Source organism: Nothoprocta perdicaria, unplaced genomic scaffold (genome assembly GCF_003342845.1).
Source record: "Nothoprocta perdicaria isolate Ctin4 unplaced genomic scaffold, notPer1 scaffold_1, whole genome shotgun sequence".
NCBI classification, from domain to species: Eukaryota; Metazoa; Chordata; class Aves; order Tinamiformes; family Tinamidae; genus Nothoprocta; species Nothoprocta perdicaria.
The window spans coordinates 6,328,474-6,348,954 of record NW_020454093.1 but is presented as its reverse complement, the minus strand read 5'-3'; the positions used below and the strand labels follow the sequence as shown (position 1 = coordinate 6,348,954).

The following is a 20,481-nucleotide window of genomic DNA, read 5'->3' as shown; positions in this document are numbered from 1 at the left end:
TGGAAAATACTTTGAACTATATATAACTGCAGTCTAGTTTCTGCAATATTAGGAGGAGTTTGTACAAAATACTAAGCACAGCCTCCTCCTAAAAGAGGATTTTGCTGTAGCTTTTTGCAATTTTTTGCTGTCCTAAGCATTGTAAACTTGGTTCATTTTGAGTGAACTAATTGTCAGATAAAGTTTCTGTAGTGAAAGACTCTGAACGGTCTGGCCTTCACGCTTTGAGGTCAGAAGTTTAAGGGGATTAATAACAAAAGATATACAGAGGAAACTAGGAGTAAATCACATTGACTTTTTTTCTTTGTTTCAATAGCAACTTTTTAACTGTCAGTCTCTGCACAAGCTGAGTTTGCCAGACAATGATCTAACCACATTGCCAGCATCCATCGCAAATCTCATTAATCTCAGGGAACTGGATGTCAGCAAGAATGGTAAGTCGCTTCACTTATTATACTGGGGTTGCTAAAAGGCAAATCCACATGACTAAAAAAGCTACAAGTGAAAGCATTATTCTTAGAAACTCTAAATCTAATAAATCTTAATTTGCTAGTCTAAATCACTGCTTCACACAAAAGGTTCTCTTTTATGGTCTTTGTAGCGTGTGTTTGTTCCACCTACCCAATTAATGGGTTTGTACTTTGAGTTTCATCACTGAAAGTCTGATGTGATGAAATGCTTTCATATGCTCGCAATTATACATATGCACAAATCTATTACTTTATGGATTCTTTTGGAGAAGAGTTGTGTTGGCAGAAACGTATGTAGAATTTTTTAGGACCTTCTCTTCTACTTGGTGTCAGATGAAAGTTGCTGGTTTATAGCATGCAGTTTGGAGACTGCAGTAGGACTTGACTGCTTTGCCATCCCTGCTGTGGGACCAGGAACGTCCGTCTTGTAGGACAAGTAAGTGGCATTGGGCAGTGACTAGTTCATGCTTGTGACTCTCAAACTCCATCGTTCTTGGCACGTCAGGGTGCTTGATAGATTGTGAAACCTTGTCAGCCGAGGACTGTGCATATGGGGCTGCTCATGGTACTGCTGTGTCAAGTTGGCAGCTCTGTGCCACTGCGAGGAAATTGAAATAATTTAAATTGTCATCAGACTTGTTTTTGTGGTTTGTTTTTAAAGTATGTTCAAGCACACGGTGAATTGGTGAGAATGTAATAGGCTTGCCTTGTTTCAAAACAAAACTAGAGGACCTGTTGCAGAGTAAGACTGAAAGTTTTCTTGATTTAGATTATTGTATTTACTTCCCACTGCTTGGGCTTTGGATGCCTTGTCAGAGCCCTGGATGGTATAGGGATGAATTTTTCAGTCCTCTGTTACTTGCCATAAAAGTTTACTAATATTTGCTATTGTTTTTCTTTTCTGATGCATTTCAGTTTTACACAGAGATCAAAATATCTATTAATTGCAAGTAGGAGTTGCATAAATATATAAAATAAACTTTAACAAATATCAAATTTGTTTTTCAAGACAACTAGCAAATTAGGACTTCTTAAAACTAAAAGTTCTGCTTTTTATTAATACCAGTATTGCAGTCATTAGGTATTGTCATTTTCCTTTGCTGTCTATTGTAGCCCAATCTATGGTTAAACTGTTATTTTATTATTTCTGTACAATGGATATAGCATTTATTGTGTAATAAAGTGACTTGATTGTTACTGCTCTGTTCGTGGTACAAGTGGTCCTCAGTCCATCCTAAAAAGCGCTGTCCTTAAGCTTTACAATTAAGTAAGAATCATCTCTTTTGTCCTAATCAGAACTGTTAAAAGGATTAACTGTATCCCATGCAGAAATCCTCAAGGAATCAAATTTGAAAGCAGTAAAAGAGTTTTTTGACTTCTGGTATTGGCAAAGTCCTCAGCTTAGTTCTGTGTGTGGGTGGGTGTGTGTATACACACACACTTTATATATATATACATATATATATATATGTATACATATATGTACTTTTATATATATAAATATATATATAAATATATATATATTTATATAAAAAAGTAGCCTGTCAGTGAGCTGTCTCTCAAAAGCAGTGTCAGCGTTTGGATTTAAGAAGGCAGCAGCTCAGTGCTGCACTATCCTGATAAACTGGGAAGCTTTGTTTTTTTTTGTGTGTGTGGGGGCGGGGGGGCAGTGTTGGTTCTTCTCTTTAGCATCTTGCAGCCCAAACAATCGATGGGGCGCTAATGTAAACTGTGCTCATGTGCCTGCTGTCAGTCTCACCATGTCCTGGATGGCTTCTCTGCCTCGCATTGCACATCAGAAGTAACCCTGAGATTGCACGTTCGCTTCTCTTTGGACACCTTGTTCTCCCCAAGCCCTCCATTCCCGACAGCTTTGTGAACTTGAAAAACAAACTGGGGTCTGAATTTGTCCCTGTGTCGTGAGGATCCCTTCCCTATTCACTGCTGCAACCATGGCAATTCTCTCTTTATTCTCCCTGACAGCTGGAATGCTATTCTCTTTGCTTGGGTTCCCTTCTCGCTTGATAAGAACTTAATTCTCCATTTCCCACTCCCCAGGATTGTCTTGCATTTTCTCTCAAACTAAATACATTGGCTAAATACAAAAGTTGTCAGTCTTCCAAGAAACAGTAAAGCTGATTGAGCATCTTTCATTTCCTTGTTGTTTCCTCCCACCCAACAGGTATTGAAGGAAAATCATAGGGAAGCAGTGGGTCTTGGGGGAAGCACAAGAGTTGCTTTCCCTAAAAAAAAAAAAAAAAAAAAAAAAGCTTGGCAAGTCACCAGGAGTCATAGTGAAGAGTGATGAGATATGTCAGAACTCTAAAACAGTTGTGCAGGGGTTGGTTTGTCACTTTGCCACAGTTACAGCATTGCGAAGCTGGTAGTCCTCCATTTTTTTCTGGTATTAATATGCTGTAAGTATTATGTGTTGCCATAGGTGGAGCTAAAGCATGGGCTGCAGGTGCTTTTGGGTGAAATGGGCATTCAGTCATTAAGGCTATGGTTTCAGAAAGGGAGTTACAAAGGTAGACTTTAATGCATTATAAATGTTTTTCCTTTTTCAGGTTTAAATGTCTGATTCATATATATAATCTATAAAACTGTATAACAGAGGCATGGCAGAGGTGCCTGTGGCTGCTTAAAAATGTCCATATTTAATGAACACAAATTTTCCCCTAGCCTAGTGGCCAGAAGCAGAAGCCCAGACAGAAGTCCCTAAAGCGCCGAAAGCCGGGACGTGTGTGTGCTGCTTTCCTGTAGTGCTTTCAGTCTCAGCAGCTTGTGCTTCTGGGCCTTCCTGAGCCAGATATCGTGGGTTTTTTTCTTATTATTTTTCATCTTTCTGTATATTTCTTCATTTAATTTATCTACTTTTCTCTCAATGCAGCAATGTGTGTCTTGAGGTATATGCTGAATTACAGAGTGCAAGCCTGCAACAGTCGCATGTTCTGCAGCACGCACGAGTTTTAGTATAAACATTTGGTTTGGAATATGCTATTTGTGGCTGCTGAAGAGGTCATGGCTACATGAAGATGCAGCCTAAAATACCAGTTTGCTGCTATGTGTACAGTAAGCCTGGAACAGAGTTAATTTTAACTCTGTATTTAGTCTTGGCAAGAGCCTTTAAATTCTGTATCTTTTTGAAATACCGAGTTCTTCAGTTGTCCTCTCTGGCATTTTACCCCAATTCGCAAGGTTATTGTGAGCGCTTAGTATCAAAGGTGTCCCATTACATCTCTCCAAGTGCACTTCAGCTCTGGAGCTTTTCCCTGGAAGCCTGAGACTGTCCTGTGTGCAGAGGTGAAATGGTGCTTGAGCTAATGGTGCAGCGAGGAAGCTGTGCTTAGGTCAGAAACTGCATCCTACGGTGTGTAAAGAGTAAGAGATGTCCTTCTCTGTCCTCCTGGCTTGCATCCTCGAGAGAAATTGCGGCATGTTTGCAAGTCCAGAGTTCAAGGCCTGAGTAGAAAAATAGTGTTTCCTTTATTATGTTAAATAAAAAAAAAAATGAAACTTTTATTCCTCTGTAGCTAATAGATTTACCTGTATAAAGTTTAAAAAAAAAAAAAAAAAAAAAAAAAAAAGCCACCCCTGTACTCTTCCCTAATTCTATCTTTTTCTGTGTTTTTGAGTCAATGCTCCTCTGTAAAGTGTGAAGGTATTTCCTTTAGGCTCCTGGAGACCAGGTTTAGTCACTGTTTAGGAGGTTGTGAAGGACTGTGTTGGAAATGATTTTACCCTTTCCTTGAAAAAGAGGAGTTGGTTTCACAGGTCACTAGAACCAAGTGGAAGGCTGAGGCCTGTGGCGAGGTAGGGAATTAGACTTGCCTGGGAAATAGGCTTGAAATCCCTGGGCTGGGGAAGTTACCTTGAGGGGAAGCAGGCTGAGAGAGTCTGACTGCGTACGAACAAGTGATGAAAGAAAAAGATTTGGATTTTTGAATTCTGCAGGGCTTTTGAAACACTAAGTAACTAGTAGAGGCAAAGGGTGCATGGTGTTTTGGAAATAAAGGTGTGCTTCATAGTCTCTCAGATTTTATGAAACAGTTCTTTTTCGCTGTAATGCTACAACAAGTTTAAACTTGTCACCTTGCCTATATTGCAGGATATTTTCTTAAAAGGAAAACTTTAAAAAATTGCTTATAAAAATTGTTTAAAGCAATGTTAAAAAATTTTGTATTACTAAGAGATGCAAATCTAGCTCAAATATTTTTGTTTAATGCTTTAAAATCATCTGCTGACTTGGCAGACTAGCTTTTGAATGCTGTGTGCCAAAAGTTAAGGAGTTGGAAGAGAAAGAGGATGTCTACTCCAGTGAGGCCCATCTGGTGTAGTTGGAATTTGTCAATGAAGTGAGAATTTCTGATAGTTAGCAGAGATGCTGGACCAAATTTTATTCTCCATAGGGAGAAGTAAGAGAGGAAGGTCCTGTACACATAAACTGCTTGCTGTAATTTGCTTTTTCCTCTCTGTACCAAGATATACCTTCTATGATAGTAAAATGGAAGAAATGATATTAAATCTACTAATGACTCCTAAATCGAGAGCTTTAATATACATATCCGCATAGAGAGGTTATAAATTTGGAGTTCATCCTAAATGTGGGAAGCTTTTCTATTTAACAGTTATTTTTTCAAGCCTTTTTAGTAATTTCTTTATTAAATATTCTGTCTATTATGAAAGACATTGACTGGAATGTTTCTGCAAAGTAAAATTAAATTCTGTGTAAAATATATATAAGGGATAGGAGGTGAACAAAATGGTTTTCCAATGCAGTTAAGGCATGATTTGTCTTGAATATGGAATTTGAGTGTACTAATTTGAAATTCTGAGGAGAATATCAAATTGAAAATTTAATATCAAATTGCAGTTCTGTATTAATAATACAAATTGTTTCTGGACTCGGGTTTTCATAGCGCAGAACAGGCAGGCATTGCTGTAGAAGTAGTGGTTATTCTTGTGTGAATTGCATGGTATGGGGAACTATGCCCTTTTTTGCAGCAGGACACGTTGGGTGACTCTTCACTAGCGTAGCACTAACGTGCTGAATTTGCAGCTGAGGATGCTAAGGGAGGGCAGAATAGGCAGACTTGAGTTATCCTTTAGCTTTAGTGTTACCCTGCCTATGTTATCCTTTAGCCTCGGGTTACTCTGGGCACTTGGCAACAGGAGCGGTAAATGAGACGTTGTGGAGAAGCACCTGAAGCCTGGAATTGTGTGTGATGGGCGCAGCATGAGAACAGCCGCCTGCAGCCCTCCTCCCATCCCACGGTCTGCAGTTGTGCCCTGCCCTGGCGTGTTTGGTACAGTGGAAACGACAGGCAGGTCCTCAAGAAGCAGCACTCTTGGTTATCCTTGTTTTCTAGCAAGAGGCGTTTGGGAATGTCTACCTTCTCACATGCTTTTACAGAGAGATCTTGCGCCAACATTCAAGCTCTTCCAGCTGTTTTGAGGATGAATGCTTGGGAAACTGCTTGGTTTGCTGCAGGTTTCTGGCTGTGCTGGGACACACTTATACAATTAATTGTGTTCTTAGTTCCCTCTGTACCAGCTCAGGCAGTTTAAGCAGTACAAGTTATTTGTAGTATTTTTAAATATGGCGTGAGTGGACTTTCAAAATAGTATTTAAAATTTCTGAATTTCATAAACTGTCTCAAGACAAAAAAATTGGAAGTATTAAACTAGGCTTGTAATGGGTTCAAAGCAGTCTGAAGATGAGGAAAAGCCTATTTTTGAAGGCTAGCTTAGTAATACCATGTACACAAGCATAAGCATGAAATCTTTGTATTAAAGCTTTGAAGTGCTATAAGAAAGTACTTCACATCTCTAATGTGACTACTTTTTCCAAATGTGTGCACTTATTCTGCAAAAAAAAGTCTTAATTGTGAGTAAACAGGTTTTGTTACTGTGTAAATGAGAAAATATACTTAGTTAAGTACCCGCCTCACTGAGAAAATGAACGCTGAATATATTGGCAATACTGTTTTTTTGTTTTAAATCTAATTATATCTTAATAGTTACCATAACTGATAAAAACAAAATTGTCATTAAATCATATTAGCAAAACTTAAGAAACACCCTATGGAAATATTTGCCACTTTTTAAAGAAAAGTGCTAATGAGCTTCTGTCAGCTTTGTAGCTCAACTGATGCTTTCGTTGATGCATTTTTTTCTCCAAAAAAAAAGGGTCACTGTAATGACTGTTTTCTCTCCCAGCCTCCCCAGCAACCCTGCAAGCAATGATCCCACACCCATTTTTATAGTTACCTGAGCATAGGGCAGGAACGTAGTTGTAGCTTAAACCTACAGACCCGCAGGGGAGCCCGATGGATCAAGAGGAGAGGAAGCTTCCACGTTATCTTGAGCTCTAGGAGTGAAATGCTCTGTAACGATGGAGAGGCGAATCTGTTTGGCAGACACCTCTAAAGCAAAGTTGCTTAAGTAAAAATGGGTGAATCCAGTGAGGTTCTTGTAAATTTTAACTTTTTAGGTTTTTTTTGTTTGTTTATTAAAAGCAAAAAGTTTTCAAATAAGGGAGCTATTCTGTGTAAACAAAGTGTGTCTGTGTCAGGGGAGACGACTAGAGAATGAAAGGCATATAATTTTTTTCTGTTTTGTTAAATCTATAACCTTAATAGTGTAAATCTGTGACAGGTCTGCATTTGAATTGTAAACCTTGAGAAAGGGAGGCTTCTTCCACAGGTCTCAAAGACTGCTGTTTCGGCTTTAGTAAGAGACAGAAAGCTATAGATTCTGTAGCACTGGTATCAGTATAGAAATCTGTGAGTTAACTGGGATCTAAGATGCTGCTTGCTTTATGAATAATGAAAAATGCAGAAAAGTTTGCAGAAATCTCAAAACAAACTCTGTAAATATATAGGAATATAGATCATGACCAGTACTGTATATTAAGCTTTTGGTTTCAACTTTGAACTTCTGCAAAAACCTTCATTACCCTATGGACAACTGTAGCATATTTTCTTGAGCTCAGAAGATATTTTTTCTTGATTAATGGAAGGAGACTGAGCGAGAACACACCAAAGCTGCTCTCTTTATCGTGCTTTATGGGCAGCTGCTTGCCCGGGAGTCCAGAACTGGGTGACTAGAGCAGCGGGGGAGGAAGGTGCCTTAATTAGGGCTGCTTTTGTGTCCCGCAGGCTGAGCGTGCAGCTCTGAGTCAGTGTCATCCCCACCCGGGAGGCTGCAGCTAGGGCTGGCAGCACAGAGAGGGCTTGTTCCTGCAGCAAGAGGCCCTTTTGGTTTGTGTCTGTCTGTCGTGTGCAGGAAGAAAACACGGGTTTTTCTCACCAGAAACCGAGAGGCTCAGCTGTAAACACTTTGCTTTGGGGTGTTACCCGTATAGCTTTCACAGGTCTCATCTGTTGCTGATTTTTTTTTTTTTTTTCCCCCTACGCTTTTTAGGAATTACGTGAATAAAAGTCTTGGCAAGCCTCTATTTTAGAACATTCCTTTGTGAAGAGAGGTAAAAGTTGATGGGGAGGTACTGCCAGTGCTAGCAATCTCCAGCAATAAAAGAGTTTGAATAGGTGAAGTTTAGGAATACCAGTTATAGCATCTGATTGCAAAGAAAGATAGGAGTAGATGACGGGAGGATGAACAACACGAGCAAACCCCTATCTCGAGTACAGCTGAAACAACAGCACACGTCAGCCCTGCGATTCATCGCAGCACAGGCCCCTGCCAGCAGTGCATCTGATTTGCACAATTTTCTGCAAATCCAGAGCTGCTGATATTAGAGCAAAGTCTTTTCTTGGAGGAGAGAGAAGGTGGTTCCAGTTTGCTCTCCAGCTCTGCAAGTAATGCTCACCTTGGGGAGAGAACAGGATCTGCTGTCCCAGGGAGGAGATGGCTGCAACTCCAGATGGTGGGTGAGCCCCCAATTACCCCTACAACTGCCTTAATCCAGCCCAAACACTGAGGGGAAGCGTAGCTCACGTTTGCTTCGTCAGCTGTGCCAAAACAGTTATCGCTGTCTGGGGAGACAGCGACCAGGTGAAATCCCTCATTGCAGCCGTGCTGCGTGATGCCAAAGGGAGGTGGATGATCTGCAGGCTGGAGGCCAGTGACCCCAAGTCCCTGTGTGACCTTCTCGAGGCCTCGGCGCATGCGCCGCAGCTGCTCCGGGGAGCTGGGTTCCCCGTCCCGCTCCGTAGGCCGTGCTCCCTGCGGAGGTTTGGCCAAATGGAGTTTATGAATGATGAATGATTTCTGCTTACGGCTCAGCCCAGGCAGTAATTTAGTTTTCCCTTCTTTACCCAATTGCCCAATTCTTCTGCAGCTATCTTGCAGCTTCATAGTAAATCAACTACAGCACTGAACAACTTCAGCAGGAGTTTTTTTATAAAGTAGGAAACAGCAAGATGAAGATCCATATCCATATGTCCATTCAGTGCTTCTCAAGGGAAGGGGATAAGGCTGCAGCAGGCTGAATAACCCCTATGTTGACTGCTGTAGTGTATTCCTCTTCTGTAATCCTAGAGTATCGGTAGATAAAGTAAGTGATAGAAGATGCTGGAGGAAAATAGAATTTAGAAAACAAGTTGGATTTCAGAATTTATGGTGTTGGCCTCATCCATTTGAGAATGCTGAAGCTCTTTGTAGGATCAAAGCATAGGATTTGAAGGATTTGCAGCACATGAATGCTACTTCCTATTACCTGATAGAGAGGAACAGTCTCTTAGTTTTCTTCTGTCTTCTAAATATTCTTGAATACTGTAAACACTGGCTATTTTGCTTCCTGCTGTTATTTGCAATTTACTGCTGTTTTTAGTGGTAGTTCCTATTTATTTAACAGCATACCTAGGTGTTACACGAGGTTGGTAAGATGTGTGTATGGTGACAATCCTGGCTGTAAGAACAAAGCAACGGATAATTCATGGGTTACTTCATACTGGGCTTTCCCATATCAGTTGAATTTCAGTTGTTAGTTTGTTTTTAAAACTCTTGCTACCTTTTGCCCAAGGCGTAGTCAAACAAGCGGCTATGTAGAGTCTTCTGATTATGTACAAAGGCGTGCTGATTTAACGTGTCTCTGTTTGGATAGCTAATATTTTATTTGGCGCTTATGTTGAGAGCAAGTTTATATTGATGTTCTCTTCCTCTCTAGTGGAAGAGCTTTGTTTCTGTTTTCTGGGCATTCATCAGAGGTTTAAGTCTTCTGTGCATTAGTAAATTCCTGATGTAGTAATGGGTGTGGTATTAATATTAAAAACATGAGTTTTTACATGTTATACCAGAGTATCTGACGTGCAAACACCAACTTACAGTCACTGCTGTGATCCTCTTTCACTTGGACTTTTTTTTCCACTCTGCCTCCAAGAGAACTCAGGAGTGGTCGCACAGTGTGGTGGCTGTAGACCTCATTCATCAGGGAGGAAAAGTGTAACACATCTTCCTCACTAACCTCACCTGCAACAGACAATGTACATTATTTCCAGTGTTTTGATGTAGCTTTCTAATCTTCCACACTATCCCTGAAGCTGGAGATAGCCCATCTGCTTCCCAGAAATAAAGCCTCATTATATCGCAAATCTTCGTAAAATTTGTTTTCTGAAATCAGAGAGTGGCAGTGAATGGATTCAATTTAAAGAACCACCGATTCCACACTGAGTAAAATGCACAGGGCTAAAGCTCAGTGTTTATTGACACACAGGTTCACGCTCCCCCCCCCCCCAGGAAAACAGCAGTTTTGGCCTGTGTTACAGCTGATAGTTCAATTCCTGCTGGCCCCTTCCCTGCTATTCTTAATTGTCCTCGAGTTCAATGAGCTATTTCCCAAAAGGATCCATGATACTTAAGCATCTGGATTAGCTGTGTGGCATAGTGTTTTTCTTGCCTTTCATCTCTAAAGAACAGAGCACAACACCTGGTGTGAGTTAAAAGCAAGAGCTTGAGCCCTTTGGCGTGACAAACAGATTGGGGTCGAGTTCTCAAGGCAGCCTTAGCAGAATCAGTGTTTGTATTTAGACAGAATTTATGACCATAGTGATTTTCTTCAACATCATTAATTGATATAAGGTAAAAGTATGTGTTCTGTGGCCAATTTTCTTGTCAGGTGGTATCGTGATCTCTTATCTACAAGGTCGACTTTCTTACTATACAAACATGAAAGGAATCAAAAGCTACTCTAAGAAAATAGGTATATTTTTTATTTTAGTATAATCATTACATTTGATGCTTTGCTATTTTTTTCCCAGTTTGGTGTTCCCAGATAAATACACAAGGAGAGACCCAGATTCGCACCAGTCAATTTCAGATGACCCTGCCCTTGTACTTGTCCCTGCAGGTGCACTATGAGAGTGTTAGTGTTGCTGCGAGGAGCCTGGAATGTCACTAGCCCTGGAATAAAAAGAGCATCCACCAAGGGCAGTTGCTTCATATCCAGCTTGCTCTATAGGTTTAAGCTGCCCTACCCATGCACCTGTTCAATATTTTAGAAGCAGATAAAATTACATCTCTTAATTGCAAGATAGATAATGAAGAATTGCTGCCATTGTTTTACACTACCTTTTGTTTACTAGCATAGTCTTCTTTTTTAAGAAGTAGTGATTGGTGAATGTGTGTTCTTAATCCATACCGAAGCATTGCAGTGTGAGTGTTAGGACAAGTTCATTTAAAATGCAAGCAGCTGCTTTAGGGCAGAGCAACAATGTGGTATAATGCAAATGGAAATGTAGTTGTGATTTTAGCATTTTGTTTGATTTTCACGGGATAGGAGAGACTAAGGTGAAATTCTGCAGCAAAATGGTTTGGTGCTGGTCTCCCACTGGCGCAGCTGATGCTCAGTTTCTTTTTTCAAAGTGTGTTTTGTCATCCCCTGACAAAGAGGAATTTTGGCAGATATGTGGGTTGCAAATTTGCTCTCTGACATTTCTGGAGCTAACCTCAGAAAAAAAGATTTCTTAATGTTTTGATCTTCTGACAAAGGTGTCTGCAGCACGTTTTACTTACTCTACAAATAGTCTGAAGATAATAATATATCAAATACGTGTCACATTTTGGGAGAACTCTTCAGAACCTTTGAGTGCTGTAAATTTACTTCACGAGGTGAAGTCATATAAACCATGCGTGTGCCTAACAAATCCTCTTTGAAACTTTGTTCCATATATGCAAAAGACTTTAATATTAAAAAAAAACCCTGGTTTCTTGGCAAAATGGTAGACTATTAATATTTGGTAATGAACGAAGGGAATTGTAAGCACATTGTGTCTCTAATGTTGCTTTCTGTCTGGTAAGAAGCAGTCTAAAATGCTTTAAGAATAGAATGATAAAGAAACTGCCCAAGTGTGGTGGTTTTTTAATTTTTTGCTTGTTTTTATTAAAAAATCACTCTAAACATCCAAGATTCAGTTCTGTGATTGTTAAGCTTTTATAGTTAGTGGTTTTATGTGCATCATGTTGTGCATCTTGTGAGGCAGCTCTTATTTAATACTATTTTCTTGTCTCTTTTTTACAGGCATACAGGAGTTTCCAGAAAATATAAAGAACTGTAAAGTCTTGACAGTTGTCGAAGCCAGTGTAAATCCAATTTCAAAGTAAGTTTGTTTATTTCTGTAATATTTTATATTTTATCCAAACACTGTTGAGTCTCTACCATGTCCCATACCACTTTTTGTGAGCCAGCCGGTGGAGCTGGTTGGTGAGGAGCAGAGTTACCTGAGTAATTTTGCTTGAGTTAAAAGTGTTTACCTCATTGCACTGGCACAGTATGGCTGTGTGATATATATATATACACATGTGTATATATATGTGTATATATACACTTTTTTTTTTTATTCTTTAGCCCATAGAGCTGTTTGTAAACCTAGCTTGTAGGAAGAGATTTGCTGTTACTTTCTATGGTGACAAAATTAACTTGGCCAAAGTGGCACTTGCAAACAGAAATTTGCTTTAAATGTAATTCCCTTGGGGGTAAAAAGCAGTATTGTATAGGTTTTTATTTAATCATCTCTAGTGAGTGAATCTTGCATGCTAGGTGTCAGAGAGATTATAAATAAGCAGCAAAATGATATCTCTTCCTATTGCCCATAGATATTGCCTTCAATATTTAAAGAATAAATTTGAAACTATTCTTACTGCAAACCAGCTCATGCATTTTTTAAAAATTTCTCATAATACTTTAAATGTAAATGCTATTAATATAAGTGCAGTCCAATGTTCTGCTGCTGCTTAAGAAAGGATGACAAAGAGCTGAGTATAAGTGAAACAAAAGGACTACATGGCTTTTTTTCTATACAGGCTTCCCGATGGATTTTCCCAACTGTTAAACCTAACACAGCTGTACCTGAATGATGCGTTTCTTGAGTTTTTGCCAGCCAACTTTGGCAGGTAAGATGAGTTTGAGGCTTGGATCTACATTTGTTTTTAAATTATGCAGAGCAGTTTCTGCTGCTTCGCAAGCAAAGTGGGAGGTCAAGGGAAGGGGATGAAGTGTACGTTATTTAAACATTTATTTCATATATTAGTTTAAAAAAAATCATTGCTATCATTGGACTTTTGAAAATACAATGTTTATAAAGAGACAAAAAGTAAAACTTATTTATATACTTGCTTTATTTACTGCTCAAGTACAGGTATGGGAGACAAATATTTCTGAAATAGTTTGGTCATCTTTTAGAAGCTTGAGAGGAGCTAAGAATGACATCTGTTATTCTGCTTGTCCTTTCTGGGATGCGCAGATTTCTTGGGAAAATCTGCAATTCCTCCACTGTCAGGAATCTGCCTGAGAGCCATTGTATGCAGGACTAAGTAAAATTATTGCAACTGACAGTTTAAATGAGACACATACTAAATCACCTACTTTCAAAAAAATGAATTTAATCTTGCAAGCAAAAATATAACTAAAAGGAAGGACACTCAGAGGAGCATTGTTCATTGTGTGCTCCTGTACTGTTATTTCTGTTTTTTTTTTTTTCTTCTCTCATTTTCCTAGTGTGTGCAGCTCTCGTGCTGTCCTGTGTCCAACAGGCCTTTCTTTTAGGCAATACGGCCATTGCTGAACCAGGCATATGGCCATGTGAAAGCAGTTGCCTTAGGCTGTGTGTTAGTTGGGTCAGCTCTGCTTACAGAGGTCAGAGAACCCTCTAGGCTGAGGGCTGCAGAGGTTTGGCAGAAAAAAATATCTGGGAGACTTGTCTTTTATCCTTTGGCATTTTAATAATTGTATACGCCTTGTTCTGTCTTGTTTCTAGCCAAGAGGACAGGGGTTTTTCAGTACAAAATAGCTAAGAATGAAGATTTAAGATTGTCACAGTTGACCTTATGAGAAGTTAATCTTAAATATAGTTTTAGAAAAATTCTCCCACACTTTGATTGTCATTTTTCTTTAAAACTGCCCTTTTCTGTGTCCCCTCTGCTGGACTATAACTTGATTAATGGTTAAGCAAGTGGTGAAGTCATTAATTAATAAGTCGTTAAGTGAAGAATAAATCAATTAGAAATATGCTTCATATTATTGAAACTGAGTAATATTTGGCATTTGGTAAAAAAGCCTTTAATTTAGAGGGCTCTGAGTAAAAATTAATCGTGATTCCCTATTCCCCTTTTGCTTTTACATATGTAAACATATGCGCGCGCGCGTGTGTGTGTGTGTGTATATATATAAGTATATATATAAAAAAGGGGAAATGGTGATTTAATGCTTGCTGCAGTTGACATTGTATTACGCATTATTTTTTCCAGTTGAAGTTCAGTCCCTTCTGACAGTGAGTGCTTTTCTTGTGTGGACGTTGATCAGACTGTGATACCAGCCTACAGTTTTGTAGTTAAATACATCTGCGTTTGCTCTGGTATATGTGTTACACAAATTACTGTGGGCAGAATGTGTTTGCTGCCATGCTGGATTCTGTCCTTCAAAATCTGTGCTCGAGCTTTGCATAATAGGGAGCTTAGGTTAAAGACCTCAGATTATCTGATCTTTTCTCCCCTTCTATGGGTATTATGTATTTGCTGTGTTTCAGTGATGTACTAGCCCAGCCTGTTAGGCATGTTAAAAATCCCCAGATTCATGATTAAATGTGCCAGTTCCTTTGCAGTCCCGAGGGGCTGAAGCTCTGCTTCCTCCACTCCCGAATTCTGCTTTGCATCCCTAAGGACTGGCCAGGATCCCAGGGGTAGCCAGTCTGCCAGGGCACTGAAGTTGGAGATCTGTGGCTGTTGTGGCTACCTAAGAAAAAATCTTTCTGTTATTTCTAAGTGCATAATACACAGTTTATTTCTAAGCATCTAATACGCAGTTAAATTCAAATACACAAATGCAGAGAAAGCAGCTTCCAAAGCTTGAAGCTCACCTGAGGCTAATGTTGAGATATGGGAGAATAATATTTTGAGAGTTTTTGTTTGCCCAGTGGGAAACAAGAGCCAATAGCTACATTAAACAGAATAAGTAGATAACCTGGATGGCCTAAACTATGGCTTTCCTGTAAAATGTTCTCTGATTTCCTGGCAAAGCAATGATCCTTGGCCATGTCTACACAGCTGTCATAACTGCAGCTTTTTTTTGATTGCTTTTGTAGAGCCCTTTGTTTATGTGAGATGGGAAGGGTATACTGGCGCCTGCTTCGTGCTTTTGGTGAAGAACAGAGGGTTTGAACAGCAATTACTTTTTCTTTTATCGATTATAGCAACAGAAGTAGTGTGCTGTAGAAGGAGGGGAAGTAGAGCAGCAGGATTAACTTTTACTGATGAATAAGCAAGGAGCTTATTTTCAGCCCATGGCATCTTTTTAAAAACTCGAAAAATGTTGTCAATAGTGGGGTAATTGCTTTTCCTTTCAGAGACTTTTTCTTATTGTGCTGTTGCTGTGAATTTACTTGCAGTCTTGTTTTTTGAGAATTTGTAGGACATAAGCAAAGAAAATTTTTAGTCTCTAATTTGGGCTATTTTTCATTTTTGCATAAATGAACAATGATGATGCAATTGGGGGCCTAGTTAGTTACATGTGTCCAATTCTGCTGGATGGAAAAGAATTGAGATTTCTGAAAATTATTGAACGTACCCTGGGCAAGATACTCATATAGTTGTTGGTGGCTCTTTTTTGGGGGGAGAGGGCTGTGGCAGGGGCTGGAGGGATGCTGAGGGAGGGATAAATCAGTCATCTTTTAAAAGCTGCTTACTTAAAACAGCCATCCTGAAATAATTTTGTTGAGACCAAGTATGCCTAGATAACACTGCCTTTAGCTTTGTTTTAAGGTGATTTGTAGGCGTTTCTGTGGTTAAAGGTTTCTACAAATGAGAAATGGAATATTTTCCTACAAGTATTTGATAAAATGGTAAAGTAAATATTAGCATTATGAATTTTATCTTCCTTAGTTTTGGTGGACCAGTTGTCTCTGTTTCTATCCCAAATTAAAACCTGCTTTTTCAGTTCCATTATAGTGATACAAATGCTAAGCATGGGTATGTTTGCACGAGCCATTAGAAGCAGGGCTGAGCATTTGATGTTTGTTACTATATTAAACTTGAATTAACCCTCCCAGACATAAAGGAAGAAGCAGCAACTGCTTCAGGCCAAAGCTTCTTGTTAAATATTGCAAGAAAGTTGCTAGCTGAGATGCAACCTATAGCTTCCAGGCAGCAGAGGCTAAAAATGTTTCCCTAGTAACCTTTTTGCCCTACACACAGGGAGGAATTGGGTATTTATATCTCCAGTCCTTTTAGGATGAGACAGTAGAACATGAAACAATGCCACAAAGCTGTGAAGATTTCTAAACTCTATCACCAGTCTTGAAACGCGCAGAAGTAGCTTCTTACATGAGTGCAGTACGGTGGGCTCAGGCTAAACCCAGGGAAGTGTGGACTTGCTTTAATACAGTGCAGTGTGTGACTGGAGGTCGCCTTTCACTGCTCTCTGCTGCAGTTTGACTGCGTACGTGTGGTGCAAAGGAAAACCAGCCAGTGCCTGGCTACTTGGCTTGTCCTCAAAGGAATTCGGTAACTGGGGCCTGGTGCCGTGTTTGATTGGGAGACTGCTCAGAAGAAAGGATTCTGGAGTTGCCTGTATTTGCAGCTTTATTTTTAGATCATTGTTAAAACCAGCCCTGCTGCAAATCTATTAAAAACTGAGATGTATTTGGAGCTGTTAAGCTGCATCAGGAGACTTTGGGGGGCGGGGGGGGGTGAGAGAATATAAATTCTTCAGAGTGCATGAAGGATTGGTATGGCGGTGGGGAAATCATGTGTCTCCTGCAGTATTCCTAAGCACTTGGCCTTTTCAAAGGCTAGTCCCGTTCTGCGGTGGTAACACCCAAGGAGAGGGTGAGCTGCGGTTCTGCTCTTGCTGCATGGAGTTCATGGCTGGGAATATCAGGTGCAACATGTGCAGTCTCCCAAGAGAGGGACTGCTGTGCCTCCCTTGTGCAGAAGGTTATTCTCTGTCGTATTTTGAGAATCCTTTATATTGATTATTAATAAGCAAAACTTCAAACAGTATGACATTTATTGTCATGAATGAAAGTACTGATATGCAATGGACCAGTAGAAGGACCTGTCATTTTCATAGTATTGGGATAAGAGATCAGGGAAATACAGATTTGCGATAATCCCAGTTTGCCTGGGCTGATGGGACATTTGGATGATGATGACATTTTTCTCCTTGATGTCTCATATGAGACAATTTTCCCCTTGTGCTGGAGTAGAGGCATAACTGGTTCAAGGACATTCCTTTGAAGATAGGCTATTTTGTTGTCATGTGTTAGAGCATGGTTTTTCCTTTAGCACACAAGTACAAAATCGGGACAGAATTAGTGCTTTGTAATGCTGGACACTTGCAGTTCCCTGAAGCTTCCTCTGAGCTGAATTTGATGCGGGCTGGTTTCACAGCTGTCCTAGTGGGGAAGGCATGCCAAGGATATTAGGCTATTCTTTTGGCATCATTAGTAGGTTGTTCTTTTGAAAAGACAAGGAGGCAAGATTCCCCTCTAACCGCTCTTACCAGATGGCAGCTATTGCTCACAGTGCTGGTCTGGGTTGAGGCTCTGCCTCAAGGTTAATGTGAAGTTGCTCATAGATGCAGCTCATCGCTACTTTTGAAATCATCTATAAAGGAGAGGAGAGAGGGAGAAAATATTTTTAGGCTTTCTATCTTCATTCATATCTTCTATTCATAAATATGTTTCTTATTACTTAATAAGAATTAAAGTTTTTGTGTGTTTCCTTACAACATGTTTAGCTGAGCACCTTCAGGAAAGACTGGTCTGTTCACTCTGCTCCTTCCTGAGTCGTGCAGCTTACTGCCCTATCTTTGCAGTGTCAGAGAGCTGCTAGGTGGGTCACGGGAAGGTTTTGTCCTTATGACCCTCTCTGAATTAATGTAAATTCATTTACTGTGTTTTATTTAATGAAGATGGAGTCTTGTTTCTTCTGTCTTAATCAACAGAATGCTGTTGGAGACTGTGAACTGCCTGAATGCCAAGGCTGCTTTGAACTTATCTTGGATAAACAGTCAAGTTCAGAGATATAGAGGTTATTTTATCTTGCACAAAAAATCTCCGAAAGGGAGGTCAAACTGCCATCTAATAGAACATATCAAAATGAATTAAGCAACTGACTAGAAAGAGAAAGGAAAAGGAAATCCAAGAGGAATTTAAAGGTCATTTTTACCATATAGAAGACTGGGTGCTCTTCTGAGGCTTTTTGTAAGAGTATGTGATAACATTCAATATGTAAGCCTGTGTTAGAAATTCACTGCCTCAATTTCGGTTTACTAATCCTGCCTTTCTTCATTTTATGTGTATTTATGTATACACATAATAATAATATGGAATAAATCTGGAATAAATCAGGAGTAAATCATGTTCAAGAGGGTGCAGAAAAGCAGATGACAACCTGTTTGTCAGATACTTCATGAAAACCAAACCCCAGTGATGAAGAGAATAACATACTGATTTCTGGATAAAATATGTTTGTATTCTTGAACAAAAATTTCTCTGTACTTAGCCATTTTTATAAAAGAGAAGCTTAGCAGTATAAGCAAGTACTGAGACTGCTTGTCACAAAATACTGTGTATTGTGTTAATGTTTTTCTTTTCTGTTACAGATTAACTAAACTCCAGATACTGGAACTTAGAGAAAACCAGTTAAAATTATTGCCAAAGTAAGTACAGATTTCAATTGATTTTAAATATTTTGTAGATTTTTTCCCCTCAGTTTTACTAATAATGTTTTGCTAACTAATTTTACTATTAATAATAATTTTGCTACAAATAATATTAACTTGGCGCGTTGATACTGTAACAAGAGACTCTTTCCCTTCAGACTTCCCTTTCATACTGACTCTTATTTTTTCCTGGCACCCCGTTCTGTACACGAAGATGTCGGTCTGAGTGCTGTTCTGTGGATTTCTGATGCACTGGTAGAGCTTTCGAGTCAACACATGAGTGTTTCAGGAAGGTCATTTTCCACCTAGCTGGGGCCCAGATGCTTGTGTGGGTCTTGTGGTGGCTGAGCGCCTGACGCTCAGGCATTGGTATTCGTTACCAAAACCTTTAAATGAAATGTGGGATTTGAGATGCGTGTTCTGAATGACTGAGGGCGTGAATCACATCATGTAAACTTTTTTTTATTTATTTATGTATTTCACTGACGAGGGGTGCAAAAAAAATAATTTTATGTTGTGTGGAATCTGTTTATGCAGTGCATATTCTGTAACGTTCCAGGGTTCCATAATGGGAGTATTTTCTTCAGCCGCATTTTCTGTATTTGTGAAGTAGTTCTAGATTAGCAGTAGAAGTTGAATTGTGTTGCCTTTTTAAAATGTTCTTGAGCCTGCCTTGCACCACTCTTGCACCAAGCAAACCTGAGAGGTGACTGTTGTAGCTCCTGTGTATGTGTGAGCTAGAGCAATGCTCTGAATGGTCTGGCTTGGACCAAGAGGAGCCTGAAGATCAGTGAGGAAAAGGACAGAGATCCTAGTGATGAGACATGAACAACCAGCCCTGTAGTGCTGAATATGTTGGGAGGTGCAGCATAAGGGGTCCTCCGTTAGCAACAGAAGCGGATGAAAGGAGATGCAGCTCTCACAGGTTTGGGGTAGAAGAGAAGGAGCCAACATGAGAAGGTTCCCACTGCCCAGCTCAGGTGCTAGCAGCGACTTGCATGTAATAGGGTGAGGTGTGAGCTGCCAGCTCTTCAGGTGCAGAAACGAGTTTTCCTGGTGACTCCAGTCAGCAATGTGCCAACGTGGGAAACAAGCATGTTCAGCGGGAGCTCCCTTCTGAGAGCGGTGTGACACTTCGTGTCTAGTGTCAGATACCACACTGTGGCTGCTGTATCAAATGCCAAAGCTCCGAACTGGAATGAACTGTAACACTAGCAAGAGTAAACTAAAATCGTTCACATGCAAGTTCTGTGCCTTACTTATGTGCTGCAAATACTTGTTCATCTGTCTTTATTCTTTGTAATATCATACGTTTTGAGTAGCAAAATTAGAGGACCTGTAATTTGGGATACCGGCTGTGTAAATTGTTACCCTTAAGTGAGGAGCTGTAGCTATGATTAAAACAAACATATAGCAAACACAAACTTTGTTTATGAAATTACCTTGACCTTAATTGCTATAATTAATGCTAACAGCATGAGTTGCATACTTTTGTTCTTTTTTTCCCAAAGTAGTTTACAGAGGACTCTTGCACTGATAAGAGATACTTACAGGAATGCTGTAATGTATTCCAGCTTAATGCTACTACTGTGGTTAGAATTGATGGGAAGTTTTCCTGTTAACTTCAGCGTTTCCAAGGTTTCACCCTTAGCTGCATAACTAAACTCAGCTGTTGTGAGGATGTCCTCAGTAGTATCTCCCTAATGAGCTACAGTACAGGCTGAACTGCCACCTTAATTGTTCTCTTCTCATACTCCTGTGGTTTTTAATTAAGCGAGATTAAAGCTATTGAGACTACTTATTTTTAATTTAAACACACAATTAAACATTCTACTACTCTAAGGGACTGGAAAAATACGTTGTTTATGTCTGATGTGCACTGGGGGGACAAAC

General features: G+C 39.7%; 1 protein-coding gene across 4 annotated transcripts in view; it reads left to right on the top strand.

Moving 5' to 3' along the window:
• ERBIN (erbb2 interacting protein) overlaps positions 1-20,481 on the top strand; it is a 94,073-nt gene that overhangs the window by 44,367 nt on the left and 29,225 nt on the right. For all 4 annotated transcript variants that reach the window (XM_026036887.1, XM_026036904.1, XM_026036895.1 and 1 more), the window contains exons 5-8: positions 317-434; positions 11,950-12,028; positions 12,732-12,821; positions 18,529-18,585. In XM_026036887.1, coding sequence (XP_025892672.1) covers positions 317-434; positions 11,950-12,028; positions 12,732-12,821; positions 18,529-18,585 — 344 coding nt within the window. The remainder of the gene's footprint in view (positions 1-316; positions 435-11,949; positions 12,029-12,731; positions 12,822-18,528; positions 18,586-20,481) is intronic.